Here is a 16,189-nt window from a genome sequence, read left to right on the forward strand (position 1 = left end):
CACACCCCGCGCCCCCTGCAGCACCTGCTTGTACTTGGCCGGCAGGCTCCAGCCGCAGGCCTGCAGCCGCCCGTCGTCATTGCGCACGTGCTCGCGCACCTGCCGGTACTGCTCGCGCTTCTGCTCCCGGCGGGCGGACGAAGTGCAGTCACTGGGCAGGAGACGCGGCAGGTTACTCCTCAGCCGCGCGGGTCTGCCCTGTGGGGCGTGCGCCCCGTGCCCCGGTGCCCGTTCGGCCGTTGCTGCCACCGAGGGCTGGCTGGCAGGGCCCTGCAGTGAGGTTCCCCCCCCGCCCCGCCCCCAACCCTTAACAGGGCAACATCAGTCTTCTGATGCAAGACACAGAATTCCCCACTTCTGCCCTGGAGCCAGATTCTTGGTATCAAAACTAAGGAAAACATAAAATTCCGAAGGACGCCTATTCCCCCGAAGAAAGCTAACCTTGCTGGTAAACTTCCCATCAGCTCCAAGCGTCCCTGTGGGGCGCAGGTGCACAGGCCAGGCGGGGTTGGGGGGGGGTCCCCCAGGGCAGGGGAGCACAGCTGAGAGACTTTGTGCGGGGACTGAGGGGAGGGACACCTGGGGCGCCCCGTCAGGGTGTGGGCACAGAGAGGTTAGCCTCCTTCCCAGCAGGGACCCCGCCCCCAGCACAGGCCTCACGCTCCTGCCTCGGAGCCCAGAGGGGAGAGGCCCCGGGACACACGTGTCCTCCTCGCCCCCGCCCCCACGCAGGCCAGTGGGAGACACTCACTCATCGGGGAAGAACTCCAGAGGCCGGCTGCCAGCCGAGATCTGGCACATGGCATGGCTGCGGCGCTGGCTGAAGCCGGCCGTGGTGGGTGATTTGTAGTGAATGTTCACCGAGGGATAGGAGCGCTTGGCCGGAGGGGGGCTGGAGGAGGAGCTGAAGAGGCGGCTGAAGCTGCCAGCGGAGGCATGGGAAGTGAGGGGCGGCCAGTGGGGAGCCGTCCCTGCCCCCACCCCACCCCGGCGCCCCAACTCACAACTGCCAGATGGTGGACTTCTTCTTCTCCTGGACAGACGGATGCTCTCGGGACGCTCTGCGGGGAGGGGCCGGGAAGGAGCCCCGCTCGGCCAGCGTCCAGTGGACTTGCCCACACACCACACCCCCTCTGGGCCCTACCCAGTCAAACCCTGCACCGCTGTTGCTGGACTTCTCTGGCTTCGCTTGCCCAGGACCTTCTCAGGGGGTGGGGCGGGGGGGGGGCCCTCCCCGTGGCCAGGAATGGAGCCTCGGGGAAGAGGGGTCCCTGCGTGGGTCGGTTCAAATCCCCCGAGGGGTTCCGGCACACCAGGCCCAACATGCCCCAGCCCAGCTCTAGCCCCTGGCCGGGTCGGGGCCCCCAAACAGCTCCCATGAGGCCCCTCCAGTCCTCCTATGAGACACGGGGCTGGGGTGCAGACCAAACTCAATTCCACCGTCAGGGCCTCCTCTGGGGGTCACAGATCACAAAAGGAGATGGGGGTGCCTTCCAGAACCCCAAGGGCAGCCTGGGGGACCCACCTGATCATCTCGGTCCACCGCACGGCCTCCTGAAGCTCCATCAGCCTTTCTTTGTACTGGTTCCGCTCCATGAGCACACGCGCCATCTCCACCCGCGTGAAGCGGCGGCGCTGCGCCATGGGGATCTTGTCCTGGGGGGGGAGGGGGGCGCTGCCGGTCAGCCAGCGAGGGGCCTGCTGGCCGACTCACACTGCGCTTCCTCGCCGGGCCGGCCCAGGTGTGGGCGAATCCCTGGGCGGGTTCCCACGGAGCCTCAGGAAACGTGGCGGGGAGGGTGTGGGCAGGGGGCAGGAGATGCCAGGGGCCTGCCCACCCCCAAAAGGTCACACGATACACTTGAGGGCTACGACACGGCCCCTGGACACCCTGGCGATCCCAGGTGAAACCGTCCGTCAACGCTAACAGGTGAGGCCGGTCCCAGGTGGAACCATGGGAAGACAGGTTCTAGGGAAGGTGCAGTGAGCAGGACCTGGGGTCACACGTCCGAGTAGGACGTGGGAGGTTCTGGCAGATGTGTGGGGTCTGCCATCTGTGGGTGCTGTGGCAGGACCAAGTCCGCTCCGAGGAGCTGTGTCCTGGGCTGCTACAGTCTGGCACAGGGGTGAGGGGCCAGGGGGAGCTGCTGGGCCAGGGAGCATGAGACCCTGGCCCCACGCGAGGAGGCACGGGCCCCGATTGATGCCTCCCGTGGCTCCACGATTCACCCGCACCTTTGTTTCTGCTCCTGGGGGTGGGGTTCGCTGGGCTGAAGGAGCACCTACTGCGTCTCGGATGGCTGCTACGTGAGCAGCACCCTGACACCCCCGAAGCTAAGAGCTGACAAGAGGTGCAGCCAGGACGCACCACTCACTTTGGGACGAGGAGCTGGGCCCCACCCTCTCCTACAGGAAAGCGGCCCAGTCACCAGACCTGGGCTCTATTCCGGAAAGGAGGCCAGAAGGGGTCCACGAATTACGGGCAAAGACCCCTACAAACATTCCCTGCATGTCAGGTACAAACCCCCAAGGAGCAGAGGGCTCCTGAGAACATTCCTTGCACCTCAGAGGGGGCCCACAGGCCGAACGGGGGTTCCCACTAAGAAGGGGCAGAGGAGCTGACAGAGGAAGGATGAGGAGGGCCCAGAGACCCAGAGAATTAGCGCGCCCCGGGAGCCCACCCCGCACCACCCGCCCCCCCTGCCCCGCATGTTAATAGTGGAATATACCAATTCTGTACAGAGATAGCTGCTTACATCCTCCACCTCTTCTTTGGGTTCGCGGCGGGCGATGATGGCTTCTGACTTCACTCTGCAGGACGAGGAGGGAAATGTGACTGTGGGGAGGGGGGGCGGAAGCCCACAGCCCTGCTAGCTCACGCCCGGAAGCCCAGATGTCTCTCCTGGCTGCCCAGCAGGGCCGTGGGGCCTGGCTAACGGGCAGGCAGGGCCACGTGCACAGGCGGCAGGGCCGCAGGCCGGCCCCAGACAGGTGTGCGGCACCTGCAGGCCCGACAAGTGCCACCTGCCCCCCCTCTCCTGTCACACCCCTACTCCGGTCTGGAGCTACAGGCACCCCTCGGATGAGCATCAGGCTGGAAGAGAAGCCACAGGGAGGTGCAGAGTGCTGGGGAGGGGACCCCAGAGCTTCCTGGGTGCCTGAACTCCCTCCTCCTCAATAAACATAAGGCACGAGAGTGGCAGGACACCCAAGGCGCGACATCCATGCCTCCTGGGGGACTCCCGGGAGGATGGGGAGAGGAGGCCCACAAGTGAGCTGGAACAGAGAGGAGGTGAGGCTGCCGCCCGGGGGAGGAGAGGACTGGGGTGGGGGGCGGGCCTGGCCCCTCTTCCTCCCAGGAGCCTCCAGGCCTACGCTCACCTCCTCAACTCCTCCTCCAGGTCCTTGATGCGGCCCTCCAGCCGGGCTTTGGCCTGTCTGGCAGCTTCCAGGTCCCCTTTCAGCACCTCCTGCTCCCCGGACAGCTGGTCCACCTTGGCGATGAGGTCATTCTTCACCACGTTCAGAGCGTTTCTTTGGAAAGGCAGAAAGACGAGGGCTCTGCGTGAGCCAGCCTGCTCGCTATGATGGGGGCCTCCAAGGGGCCGAGAGGTCACAGCTCCGGGTTGCTACAGGGAAGCCCGGCCCTGGGGAAGGGCCATCTCAGCAAGCCCTGTGCCAGACAGGAGTCCTTACTTGGTTTCTAGAAGCTGTGAGTTCTCCAGCAGCAGGTTCCCCACTTCCTTGCCCATTCCTACAACAAAAGGCACAGAGAGATTACCTGTGCCTGGCGAGGCCAGACCCTGACACTACTATACCTGCCCCAGAGTACCAAAAATCCTCCCTGGGGGGTGGCTCAGCCCTGGGAGGGCAGAGGCGAGGGCGCGAGGCCAGCAGTCTGGTCTCCGGGAAGCCAGACAATCCCTGCAGAGGGATCTCTGCAGCTCCTCGGGCGGGCTCTCAACCCAACAACGCGGTCAGGGATGCAAGCCCAGAACAGCCCCTGGAGGGTACTGAGGGGGGCCCTGCTGCCTCAATGGGCACGGCAGCCCTGGGTTGAGCTCCCGTGGCTATCCACGTGAGGCCAGCGTGCCGCAGGGCCCAGCCGGCACCAGCGTGAGCCGGCCCCAAGGACCACCTCAATCTGTCCTCTCTGCCAGCATCCTCCTGTCTCCCCTCGCCCTTCGGGAGGCACACCCTTTGCAGGGCCGTCCCCGGGAGTACAGCGGTTGGTGCTGTGGTGACGGGGACAGAGAAGGCAGCTCAGGACGGCAGAGAGCCCCCGGCCAAGGAGATGGGATGGCCCCATGGTAGGCGCGGCCCTCCACCGGGGCCAGGAGTAGGGCTGGGGGAACCTGGCCTGCCGCGGTGGGGACAGCAGGAGGCAGGGGTAAGGGAGAGCGGGGAGGACACGCTCCCTGGGGTTGGTGCCCAGAGGGGCCGACCCGGCCCCTGTAAGCCAGCCCCAAAGTGGACCCCGCCGTCTGAGCTCTGCAGGCGCGCCACAGCAACTCCAAAGGACTGAACCTCATCTGTTGGGACAGAAAGCCCCAGAGACCCAGGGTCTGTTCCTCCCATTCACCAGCCCCCCCCACCCCCGGTATGAGGCGATCGTGAGACGAGACCCCCGACACACACGGTGTGCGCAGAGTGGGTTCTGACGGCTGTCCCCATCTGCGCCCCCTGGCCTCGGATGTGGCCCGCCCCCCCTCCACCTGTCCAGGGTGTGCTCGGAGGGAGGCGGCTGGGGGGCTCAGCACTGCAGCTCCCCACTCGAGCCCCAACCCCACCCTGGAGCCAGGAGTGCCTGTGGCCCCTGCTGACCCCACCGCCAATCCCACCATGCAGAGCAAAGCAAAAGGCTCAGGAAGCACGAGAAGGTGTGAGGCAGACAGAGGAAGCCAAGAAAGGGAGGAACGCAAACTGAAACAGGGCCTTGGGCTTACCAAAGAAATCATGGCGCACTGCGAGAGTCGTCCCAGTGCGGGAGCCCAGTGCGGGAGCCGGGTGGCGGGGGGGTGGGGGGGGCAGGGGAGGGAGGGAGGGAGAGAAAGAAGCGCATTAAGCCTCAGTGAACAGCAGGGCGGCGGTGCCGTGTGGCTGCTTCTTGCTGTGTTAGAGGTGGACACGGGGGAGGGCAGCAGGGCCAGGGGGGTGGCACAGAGCCTGCTTCTCGCTGGGTTAGGGGTGCACACAGGGGAGGGCGGGAGGGAGGGCCGGGGGGTGGACACAGGAGAGGGCGGGAGGGAGGGCCAGGGGCTGGACACAGGAGTCGGGGGACGGAGGGCCGGGGGGTGGACACAGGAGACAGGGGGAGGGAGGGCTGGGGGGGTGGACACAGGGGAGGGTGGGCAGGCCGGGGGGGTGGCACGGAGCCTTCTTCTTGCTGGGTTAAGGGTGGGCACAGAAGAGGCCAGGGGTGCCGGGAGGTGGATGCAGGGTAGGGCTAGGAGGGCCAGGGGGTGGACACAGGGGAGGGTGGGAGGCAGGGGGGGTGGACACAAGGGGGCCGGTAGGGCCGGTGGGTGGACACAGGGGAGAGCTGGGAGGGCTGGAAGGTGGACATAGGAGAGGGCTAGGAGGGCCGGGGTGGTGGACGCAGGAGAGGATGGGAGGGAGGGCCGGGGGGTGGACACAGGGGAGGGCCGGCGGGCAGGTGGGATGGACACAGGGCTGGGTTGGGAGGGCCGGGGGGTGGCACGGAGCCAGCTGCTCCTTTTGGACATTGCATCCTTGGCTGCACAGGTCACCAGGCCAAGGGCAGCGGGTGATGAGATGAGGGGCCGGGCAGTGTACTTGACCCCGTGCACCAGAGTCCTGGGCCGTGTGGGTGGTGGTTAAGGGCACAAGTCTGCAAATGAGGGAAAGCTGTGCCCGGGGACCCGGCACGCCTTCGAGTACACGGGGAGGCCGCGTGTGGACGGGCCGGGGCCTCAGAGTCTCCTGCTGCGAACAATCGGAGAAGCCCGGAGCTGGGCCATCTGCCACGTGGGCATGGGACCCCTGACTTCTGGGGTGTGCCTGACAGGGGAGAACCCTGAGAAATGTCACTGGGGCATTCTCTGCCTTTGAGGGACAGGGTCCAGGGCACAGCCATTCTCCCTCACGTGTCAGGGCCATTGTCAGTGGGCTAGTAGAGCAAACCAAGAGAAGCTTCCGAGCGGCAGTAGGCTGGTAAGCAGAAGCACATGTGCCTTAGTGGCCTGGAGGGGACCCAGGAAGGGACAGGCCGCACAGCCTGTGGTGACTGGACAGCAGTGGGGAGTGTCCCCAGGATGCCCCCCACTGCAGCCGGACAGCGCCGTGAGGAGGGGTGGCAGACGGCTGGAGATACGCACCTGAGAACTCCCCTGGGGCCGTGTCCAGCAAAGCACAGAGAGACGGGGGAAGGAAGTGACAAAGGTCAGTTGGTGACTGGAACCAACAAAATAAAGAAATTCTTATTACAGAGAAAGCAACAACGCGTGAAAGAATACAAGCAGATGTCACCAGGCCTGTGGGCGACAAATCCCACTGGGGACGGCAACCCTGAAGGAAAACAGAGACCCCGAGCGCCGGGCCCCACACCTGCTCAGCCCTCAGGAGGGCGAGGCCCCCGAAGACGCAGCAGCGACGGCCGGGGAAGGTGAGAGGGTGTGCGCGCGGGGGCTGCGCCGGGGGGCCCGGGGCGTCCAGGCCCCAGGTGCCCCCAGAGCGCGTGAGCTTGGCCTCGTGGCCCCCGCCTCTCCCGCCAGCCCAGGCCTTTCAGGAAAGGCGCGACCTCAGGGAAAGGACGGCCAGAAAAAGAGAAAGAAGCAAGGGCCCGGCTGGCAGGGAGGGAAAGGCAGGCAGAAAGCAGGGGCGCTGGGGACAGGGGTGGAGGCGTGTGGGGCCGGCAGTGCCTTCCTCCTGGGCTCCAAACTTTTCCCAGCTGAAGACTGGGTGCAACAGTACTGTGTACGTGGTCACTTCGTCACTTGACGTAAATGACACAACGCACAACGTGCTGCAGGAACTGAAATGATAAAGGAATGTGCCTGCTCAACAGTGGACGTGACCGCTCGTCTTGACGCCCCAGGGCAACCGTGCTCAAGAGCTGATCTTCTGTCTCTCAGAACTCTTTCCAGATAAACACCAGCTTTTCTTTTTAATATTTTTATTTTTGAGAGACAGAGACAAAGCATGAGCAGGGGAGGGGCAGAGAGAGAGAGGGAGACACAGAATCCGAGGCAGCTCCGGGCTCCGAGCTGTCAGCACAGAGCCTGACGCGGGGCTCGAACTCACGAACTGTGAGGTCCCGACCTGAGTTGAAGTGGATCACAAGTGATTGAGCCACCCAGGCGCCCTGAAGAACACCAGCTTTTAAAACACAAAACCAAAGGGGCACCTGGGTGGCTCAGTCGGTTAAGCGTCTGACTCTTGGTTTTAGTTCAGGTCATGGTCTTGCGGCTTCATGGGTTCCGGGCCCACGTTGGGCTCTACGCCGGCAGTGCAGAACCTGCGTGGGATTCACTCTCTCCCTCTGCCCCTCCCTCTCCACGCTGTGTCTTTCTCTCTCCCAATAAATACATACATACATAGGGACATACGCACAAACCAAGGGCAAATACCCAGCCTCTTGGCCCATTTGCTCTGTCCCACCTGACGCCGTGTCACGGGACTGTGCACTGGAGATCTGCGCTCGCCTGGGGTGAGTGCTCAGCGCACAGGGGCGTGCACTCACCGCCCAGCACTCCGGACTTCCAGGCGGGGACGGGTAGGAGCGACCGCTCACCTCACCCCGCCAGCACGGCTCCGTGGGCCGCACGACCAGCTCCCAGCCGTGGGCGCCCTAGCACCTGCTTCGTGTTTGTTGCTCTTGTGAGGAAAAAACAAAAACAAAAACTCATCTGTGTTTTCTCTTTTCTGTCCTGCCTCATTCTTGAAGTTGAACATCTTTTTGTGGGAGGTGGGCATCTTCTGGGAACTTCCCGATTTCATCCTCTGCTCAGGTTCCACTGTACTTGACCTCTGTCAGCGAGGGAGATCACGTATATGTTGACTTGTGCGTAGCCACACCTGGCAGCACTTTCCTCTACGGTTGTGGCCATGCAGAGAACACTCTCCGGCGTTCTTCCAGTCCCGCTGTCCTTGCGTGTTTATGTTTAGGTACGAAGTCCCCCTACAAAGTCTTCTGTGTACGGCGGGAGGTTGGGACCAGACTTCACTCTTCACCAAATGGCTATTCAACTAATCCACCCACTTTCTGGTGATGTGAAGCACCACATTCAGCGTCGGTGAATTCCCACGCGGGGCCAGCTCTCCTCACACGAACCGGAGGGGTCACCGGTCTGTGGCCACCCCGGGTCCGCCGCCCTCCGCGTCACAGCTTGTAAACCCTTTGGTGCCTGGAGCGTCAGGCAGCCCTGCAGCCTCTTCTTTCTTAGCCCTTTCCGGGCTCTTCTCACATGTTCTCCTGGACGGAGTCTGGAGTCTGCTCACGAAGCTCTTTGGCCGGGGCTGGGTACGGACAATGGGCTGAGCCGTGAGGCCACCCGGCAGCTTTACAGAGCTCAGCCTGCAGACCCGGAGCGTGCAGAAGTTCTCGATGCATGAGGCCTTTCATGTTCTTTTTTTAAATGTTTATTTTTTTCTGAGGGGAGGGAAGGGCAGAGAGAGAGGGAGACACAGAATCCGAAGCAGGCTCCAGGCTGTCAGCACAGAGCCTGATGCAGGGCCTGAACTCAACGAACTGCAAAATCATGACCTGAGTGGAAGTCGAATGCTTAACTGACTAAGCCACCCGGGCGCCCCTTTCTATGTTCTTCCGTCATGTTCCCGAGTTCTGTGCACACGGGCTGGTCTCTCTCTCAAGGTTAACGTCTAGACGGCATCTGGGTCTGGTTGCCACGGGGCGGGACCCCGCTACCCGGGCACAGCGCACCGGGTAGAATGCACGTCCGGTCGGCCTGTGCGGCCTTCAGACTCCAACTCACTGACGCAGGGTGCACTGCCTGGCTCGTCTGAGCCTCAGTTTCCTCGCCCGTGAAGGAGAGACATGACCTCCGTAGCTCGGGCTCCCTGGAAACTCCCTGGTAGACGCCCAGCACGTGCTACGTGGTCACTAGGTGCTAACTCCTCGGCTCCCCAGCTATGTCAGCTCTGAGAGGCGCACTCTCGAAGCACGGCACCTCTGAGACTGGGCGTGCTCTCACGATCGAAGGCGTGTCCCCCTTCAACTTGAAGCAAGGGCTTCCTTTCCTGGAGATTTCTAAACTAACGGTGTAGCTTACAAGTGGTGCGGTCAGCTCAGTGAAACGTAACAAGACAGGCCCATCCAGGGTCATTCCTTCTTTGCTAAAGGAATTCACAGTCCAAATGCCGTGGTGAACAGACACGATCCAAATGCCCGATCCAGACACGCGGAGCTTTGAAGGACGCCGTCCTCAGCCACGCCGACAACATCACCGTGTTTCTGCTATCGCAGGACCTTGCCACTGTGAGGACGGCCGCCCACCGGCCGCGGGCTTTTTGCTGTTTAGCAGCCACACAGGGAACACAGGGGACAGGCGCGAGGCTCTTCAGAAAGACTCTAGCCGAGCCAGACAACGGGGCTGGGGCCCCTCAGCGAGGGGTCTGGAGCCGACCACAGCCCATTCCTCCACCCTGCTGGGCAAAGGGAGGGCTCCTCTGCCTGGTGCCCCACTGACACAGTGTGACAGCGCCTGATTCCTTCTCAACTCCCCGGGGCGGCCTGCCTTTCAGATGCCCGTCGTGCCTAAGGCTCTGGAAGGGTACGCCCAAGAACGGGGCCCACGCCAGCCAGAACAGAGCGGGGCCCAGGGTGGCCACCGGCCAGTGACCAATGACGGGACGTGCTGGCGGGCAGGCCACCCAGAGTCACGGGCGGTGACGAGGCCGGCCAACTCCAGTCATCCTCCACGATCACGCGAGGGACCAAATGTGGAGCAAAAGCATCAGCCACGATGCCCAGCAGTGGATGAACGGCCACGTGAGGTGGGGGCCCATCTGTGCCACGGAGCACCGCTCTGCCGGGGAAGGATGGAACGCTGACCCCTGGTACAACACGTACAAACCTCACGGGCACTCGTGCACAGAAAGAGGCCAGGTGGAAGAGGAGGGCCAGGTGACAGGAAGCGCCCAGGAGGGCAAGCGCACAGACACAGATGGGTCACTGTGCGTGGGCACAGGCTTCCTTCGGTGGGGACAGTGCTCTAGAGCTGTGGGGTGCTGACCTCACGGCCCTGAGCTCACTCAGAGACACTGGACTGTGCGCTCTGGGCAAACCCATGACGTTCCATCCCTAGAAAGCACAGAGGGCGGTCAGTCACGCCTGCTGCTCTGGCTGGACCTGGGTTCAAGTCCCCATTGTGCTGCTTCACTTTACCTTCCCCGGGCTCAGCTTCTTCATCTATGAAATGGGGGCGGCGGCAGCACCCCAGATTAAAGGCAGACGTGCACATCTAACGCTGGTGTGACTCTTCTCGTGACCGTGTCGATGACTGGAACGGTGTCGTGAGACGAGACCGAAAAGCACAAGGTCTGGGACTCCAGCTGGGCGCCTCCCCTACGGTCCCCTCCCCAACCTGCGGCCGGCCCCTAAACACGGCGCAGGGCAGCCGAGCTGCCCACGGCCAGGAACTCGAACGTGGAGCCGGGTCGCGGACACGCGAACGCCACGTGCCTATGCGCTCTTCCAGGGAGAAGGCCGCCACCTCATCAGAGACTCAGGAGTGCAGCACACACGAGGCCCTCGCGCCCTCACAGCCTCCAAGTTGGGCCTGGCAGAAAGGTGCTCCTTTGCGGACACACACGTGCGTCCGGTCACCCACTACAGCCTTGCTCCCGGGCACAAACTCTAGGGACGGGAGTTCCTTCCCATGCCGCTCCCGGCCTGGCAGGTCCAACGTCTGAAGAACAGCCAGGCACAAGCCCCACGGAAGCCACATCTGGGAAAGCAACGTGGAGCCAGCGTCAGGAGCCCACATCTCTACGCTGAGGTTCGCACCTCTAGAAACCTGTCCTGAAGAAGTCTCCAGGGGGGCGAGCTGACTTACGCCCACAGGTATCTGTGACCGCAGTATCCAAACAGCAAAAACCAGAACCTGGCAGAACGGGTTGAGTAATTTAGTCTCATGCCACAAGGTGAAGCGCACTGGGGGTATTAGCAGGTCAGAGAGATGGTAACATCGCCCACAAAGGGGGAGGACAGACATGACCCGAAACCCCCCACGGGCCACGTACGTGTGTGTGCTACGGCACCTGGGAAGGTGCACTCGTCATGATCGTCTGGTTTTTACGCTCTTATTGGCAATTTCTGGTATTATGCGAATATTGTTATAAACGCATACTACTTTTCCAAAAATAAAAATTGGAACGTATATAGGATTACCTGAACTCTATAAAGGAGGGTGCAAAGGTGTCAGAATATTGAAAATGATTTCCTCTAAGTACCTTTTTTCTATATGTTAACAGTTTCTGTTATTTTTTTAAGTAGGCTTCACTGCAGGCGGCTGTGCTCCCGGGGGGCCTCTGCGGCCCGAGCGAGACAACCAGCAGGGCCGGAGCTAAGAGAGTGAGGCTGTGCAGATGGAAACCACCAGCTGGTGGCCCTCCCTCGTGGGCTCCAGCCGGGCCATGTCTGCAGCCGGAAGCCCGGCCATCCACCGAAGACACTGCCGTCCGCACAGGGGAGCTGAGCCCGAGGCAGACACACTCTACAAATGTCCTCAAGTCCCTGATGGCCAAAGGTCACCAGTGCAGAGGGACATTGGTGGGAAGTAGAACTCTTCGACGCAAGGGGCACCTGGGCGGCTCAGTCGGTTGAGCGTCCGGCTCCTGTTTTCAGCTCAGGTCATGATCTCGTGGGTTCGTGGGTTCGAGCCCCTTCGTCAGACTCTTGGCTGACAGTGCAGAGGCTGCTTAGGATTCTCTGTCTCTGCCTCTCTCTCTGCCCCTCTCCCGCTCTCTCTCTCTCAAAATAAATAAACATTAAAAAACAAAACAAAACAAACCTCATCCACGTGAGGCAGCTCCACCTCCTTGGGCAGCACGTGACCAAACCCGGGCCACAGGGCCTGCAGGCGGCCTCATGGATTTCTGGGCTGAAGTGGCACCGCCTACTGGCTGCCCCCTCCTAAGCCACGAGAGCTGGGGGTACCATCCCTCCACAGAAGCCGGCGTGGGGAGGAGAGGACAAGCCAGAGCCACAGATCCCCCACAACACGGTCACCCTCTGCCCCAGAGGCTGCCTTGCTGGGAGGAAGGGACCGAGAGCTCTGGTCCTGCAGCAGGCCTTCAGGGGACGAGGTCAGCAGGGGTAGGAGCTGGCGGGGGGGGGGGGGGGGGAGTGGGGGGGGGGTGAGGCGTGCCACTGCAAGGATCCGATTTCCCACCTGGCCCCCAGACCCCGAGGGCAGTGCTCGGCTGCATACATGGCCTCTACATGCCTGACGCCCACCCCAGGACAGGAAGGAGGCCCCGGAGGGAGTCCACATAGGGAACTGTCTCTGCACCAATTTCTGACCCAGGTGCAGGGAGCTCTGGAGGCGACCACGGTGCCGAGGGCTTGCAGATGGGCACCGACCCTGTCTGGGCATTTTCTGCGAGGAGCACAATTGCTAAGAAGTGCACCGCCTAGGCACGGGCACGGTTTTCAGGGTGATGGAACGCTCTAAAATTAGGCAGTAACACAGCTCTGTGAGCACCCTGAAACCCACTGAACTTTATACTTTAAGGGGATACCTTTTATGGAATGTGAAATATATCTCGACAAAACTGTGAAAAGAAACCCCTAGGTTGCAGCTGACAAAGACTTTGCTTTCATTACGAACAAAAGCAACAGCAGCAAGCCCGAGGCCCTGGGGTCACGGGGGTGGCCTGAGTTTACCTAGCAGGTCCGCTCCTTCATCCACGTCCCCGATGACCTCCGACCCCGCGGTCGACAGTTCGTGGTACAGGGAGTCAGTGTTGATGCCAAAAGCCTTGTTCACGATCCCCTGGGTTGGGCTGTGAGGACATGTGGCCGGGGGAGGGCAGGGTGAGTGGGCAGCGTTCTGGGCTGCGGGCGGGGGCTCTCCAACACCGCCCAAGGGGCCGCTCAATGCCAGCGCTGCCTGTGCAAGAGGCTGCAGGGGGCACCTTCGCCAAAGGCCCCACCTCCACAGTGAACACTGAGCCCACCCGGCCCCCGGGCTCAGTGAGTACCTGTTGCCCGTGCGATCGAGACGGGGCTCCCGACTCATGTCCAGCTCCGGAGTGGAGTCGATGATGTCTTGAACATCAGACCACTCGTCACTGCTGCCCATGCCTGAGGGGTGGGGGGGACACACAGGAACCCCAGGGTTAGGGGGGGCGCCTGCCCTGTGGCCCCGTATCTGGAGACCCCACACTAGACCCCCGCCAGGCAGGGACAGTCAGGAAAGGGCTTCCTCCTTGCCAGCGGCCACGTGGGGCCCCTTCATCAGAACCGGGTCTCCTTTTCATGACCTCCAACGACCAGACCCAAAGCCCTGTCTCTCCTCCTGTCCCTCCTCTAGTGAGTGCGTCTGCTGGGTGATGGCAGTGTACCGTCAGAAGCCAGGTTGCCCCCTGAGTCCACGCGCTGAAGCCACGGCCCCCGGAACCCCTGCATGTGACTGCATCTGGAGATGGGGACTCTGAAGAGGTGAAGGCCACACGGGCAGGCCCTGGTCTCATCTGACCGTGTCCTAAGAGGAAGGGACGACCCCGCGAGGACACTGCCACCCTGATCGCTCACTTCTGGCTCTGTGGCCGGGGAGCCCACGAATGTCTGCGCTGTCTGTGCTGGCACCCGAGCTAAAAGCGGTAGCCGGAAGGGACGGCAGGATAGCGGGGGGGGGGGGGGGGGGGGGGGGGGGCGGGTGCCGCCCGGGAGCACGCGGGCGGCCGAGGCACCTATGCTGACGTTCCGCATCTCCTGTGTGACCTGGACCTCCATGTTGCGGCTGTTGCGCTTCTCCCGAGCCCGCTTGCTGCTCTTTGTGCTGGCGCCGTAGTCCCCCAGCGGCTGCAGGCTCTCGTTGAGCGGCGTCACCGCCGCCGAGGGCACGGAGGACGTGGGCGTGTTGGACTTGGTGCCCGTGGTGCTGGGCGTGGCAGCCGCGGAAGACTGGCCCGACTCGGACATCTCGTCCTGCGGACACTAGGGCCAAACACAGGGAAGGGAGAAGCTCGTCATGTGGGCCACCACGCCCCCAGGCTCTGGGTACGGCCGGGCACGCCGTGCAGGGCCAGCAGGGGCCTTGGCCACCTCCACGGGGCCCCCGTGCTGGGCTCCCTCGGCCACGGTCAAACGGCGCTCTGTGCCGGGACCGGGAGGGACAGGAGGACCCCTGCTCTCCTGTCGGGCCAGCTCCTCGGGCCCAGTCCCTTGGTTCACCCAGCCACTCCTCCCACTTTGCAGAGGCTGCTGCCACCCTATTTAAATGCTGCACATCGGGGCTTTTAGCCTGCACGCTCCCGGGAACAGCCCGCCGATGCCGCGTGTGATGGACATGAAGCTAGGTGAACGTGACAAGCAACCCTTTGCAGCCAGCGGGGCGGGGGTCGGAAACAAGGTGCGCCTCAGGGCGGGGCGGAGGGCTCTACGGGGCCTGGGAGGAGGCTGAGCATGCCTTCGGATCAAGCTACGGGTGCTGCTGCCGGCCAGCCCTGTCTCCCGTCTCCCGTCTCCCGCCTCCCGCCCCCCACTCCATCTCCTGCTCCCAGTGCTGGCCGCAGCCAGGGGCTGGGAGGGGCACAGACCTCCCGAACGAACGCAGAGACTAGAGGGAATGTGGAATTCTCGGCCCCCACGGCTCAAGCACCTACACGTCCACACAAATGCCAACAAACTGTGACTCTTCTTCCACGGAACGGGTCACCCTCAAAACATTCCCGGAGCGGACAGAGACCGACCATTAAAATGCGCCCTCGGCCGCTGACCGTGAGAGCCTCCTGCCGCGAACACGCTCTACTTGAGGAAGTACGACGCAGGAAACCAGCCCACTCCTCTCCCGGTCTTTCCTCCTGAAGCTCCTGACAAGATCCATAACCTGGCCCCACGCGGCTACGAACACCGACAACCGTGACTCACCCCCAACCCGGTCCTCGGTGGGCACTCCAGAACCTGCCGGCAGCACCCCCAGGCCCTATCACCACCCTCTTGCGGGGCCCAGCTCCCGGTGCACACCCCAGTCGCCAGCGGCAGTGGCTCACACGGTTTCTCCAGAAGGGGTGCTTCTGGGAGCGCTGAGGGGAAGGAGCTGGGGGCAGGGGTGCATGGCCTTCTCCATAAAGCTGGACACACGCTGGGACCCGCTCACACCCGCCTTCAACTAGGAAGGCCTGACCAGGCTCCCGTGGCTGCCTCTAGGTGACCGGGAGGCAGAGCTGGTTGGGGACCTCTGAGACCCGCCTTTTCCTGACCCGCGTGGTCAGTGTCAGGCCAGGGCCTGGAGTGGTGACCTCCAGCTTCATCTAACAGGATGCGGGGACGCGTCTGCCTGGAATCCAAATCGACACCCTCCTCGACCCGGCGGCCAGGTGCGCGGGGATGTGTGTTGATGTGTGGGAACACCCGTGGCTCTCACAACTGGGGACGGGTAGGTGCTCCTGGGGTCCAGTGGGTGGAGGCGGGGGTCCGCTCACTATCCTGCAGGCCACAGGACGGCCCCCACAGCCAAGAACAACGGGCCCGGATTATTAATGTGCTGAGGCCACAGGCCCCGCGTGACAGGTCCTGTCTCCCTGGGGGCACCCCGTCCAAGCATTTTCTATTTGGGTTCCACTGCCTAAGGCCGATTTGAGAAGGAAAAATCCTCTTTGTGACATGAGGCACACTGACAGGCTCTGTGATGGAGCTACCCCAGTGGTCTGTCCACCCCACACGACACAGGCTCCCAGGCCTCCCGCGGGCAGGGGCCCTCTGCTGCACGGAGCCCCGGGCCAGCACTCGAGAGACGGCCGCAGGGGACCGGAGGCACGGGGAAGTCCGAGAGGGCCGAGGGAGGCCGGCATTCGAGTCCACACCTCTCTGGACCACACGTTTTCTGGGCCGCCTCCTCAACGGCCACGTCCGGTGGCCTGTCTGTGCCCCGCCAGCTGGTGTCTGCGGGTCTACAGTGGGCCTCCTCGCCCCCAAAGTCACCGAGGGGAACCGTGCGGCGCAGCCAGGCCTCCCCCAGCCCCTGGCTCTCCCTGAGCCTAC

At 63.0% G+C, this 16,189-nt stretch overlaps 1 protein-coding gene across 17 annotated transcripts in view; it reads right to left on the reverse strand.

Annotated features, from left to right (window-relative positions):
• The window catches only part of MAPK8IP3 (mitogen-activated protein kinase 8 interacting protein 3), a 46,846-nt gene that overhangs the window by 6,234 nt on the left and 24,423 nt on the right, over positions 1 to 16,189 (reverse strand). For 9 of the 17 annotated variants that reach the window (XM_023246399.2, XM_023246397.2, XM_023246386.2 and 6 more), the window contains 12 exons: positions 13,897 to 14,143; positions 13,186 to 13,288; positions 12,869 to 12,987; positions 6,339 to 6,350; positions 4,947 to 4,964; positions 3,697 to 3,754; positions 3,382 to 3,534; positions 2,730 to 2,811; positions 1,526 to 1,656; positions 1,005 to 1,061; positions 752 to 922; positions 25 to 151 (listed from right to left, as the gene is read on the reverse strand). In XM_023246399.2, coding sequence (XP_023102167.2) covers positions 25 to 151; positions 752 to 922; positions 1,005 to 1,061; positions 1,526 to 1,656; positions 2,730 to 2,811; positions 3,382 to 3,534; positions 3,697 to 3,754; positions 4,947 to 4,964; positions 6,339 to 6,350; positions 12,869 to 12,987; positions 13,186 to 13,288; positions 13,897 to 14,143 — 1,278 coding nt within the window. The remainder of the gene's footprint in view (positions 1 to 24; positions 152 to 751; positions 923 to 1,004; positions 1,062 to 1,525; positions 1,657 to 2,729; positions 2,812 to 3,381; positions 3,535 to 3,696; positions 3,755 to 4,946; positions 4,965 to 6,338; positions 6,351 to 12,868; positions 12,988 to 13,185; positions 13,289 to 13,896; positions 14,144 to 16,189) is intronic. The other 8 variants (XM_023246387.2, XM_023246392.2, XM_023246400.2 and 5 more) reach the window with 6 other exon arrangements.

This window comes from Felis catus, chromosome E3 (assembly GCF_018350175.1).
Source record: "Felis catus isolate Fca126 chromosome E3, F.catus_Fca126_mat1.0, whole genome shotgun sequence".
Classification (NCBI taxonomy): domain Eukaryota; kingdom Metazoa; phylum Chordata; class Mammalia; order Carnivora; family Felidae; genus Felis; species Felis catus.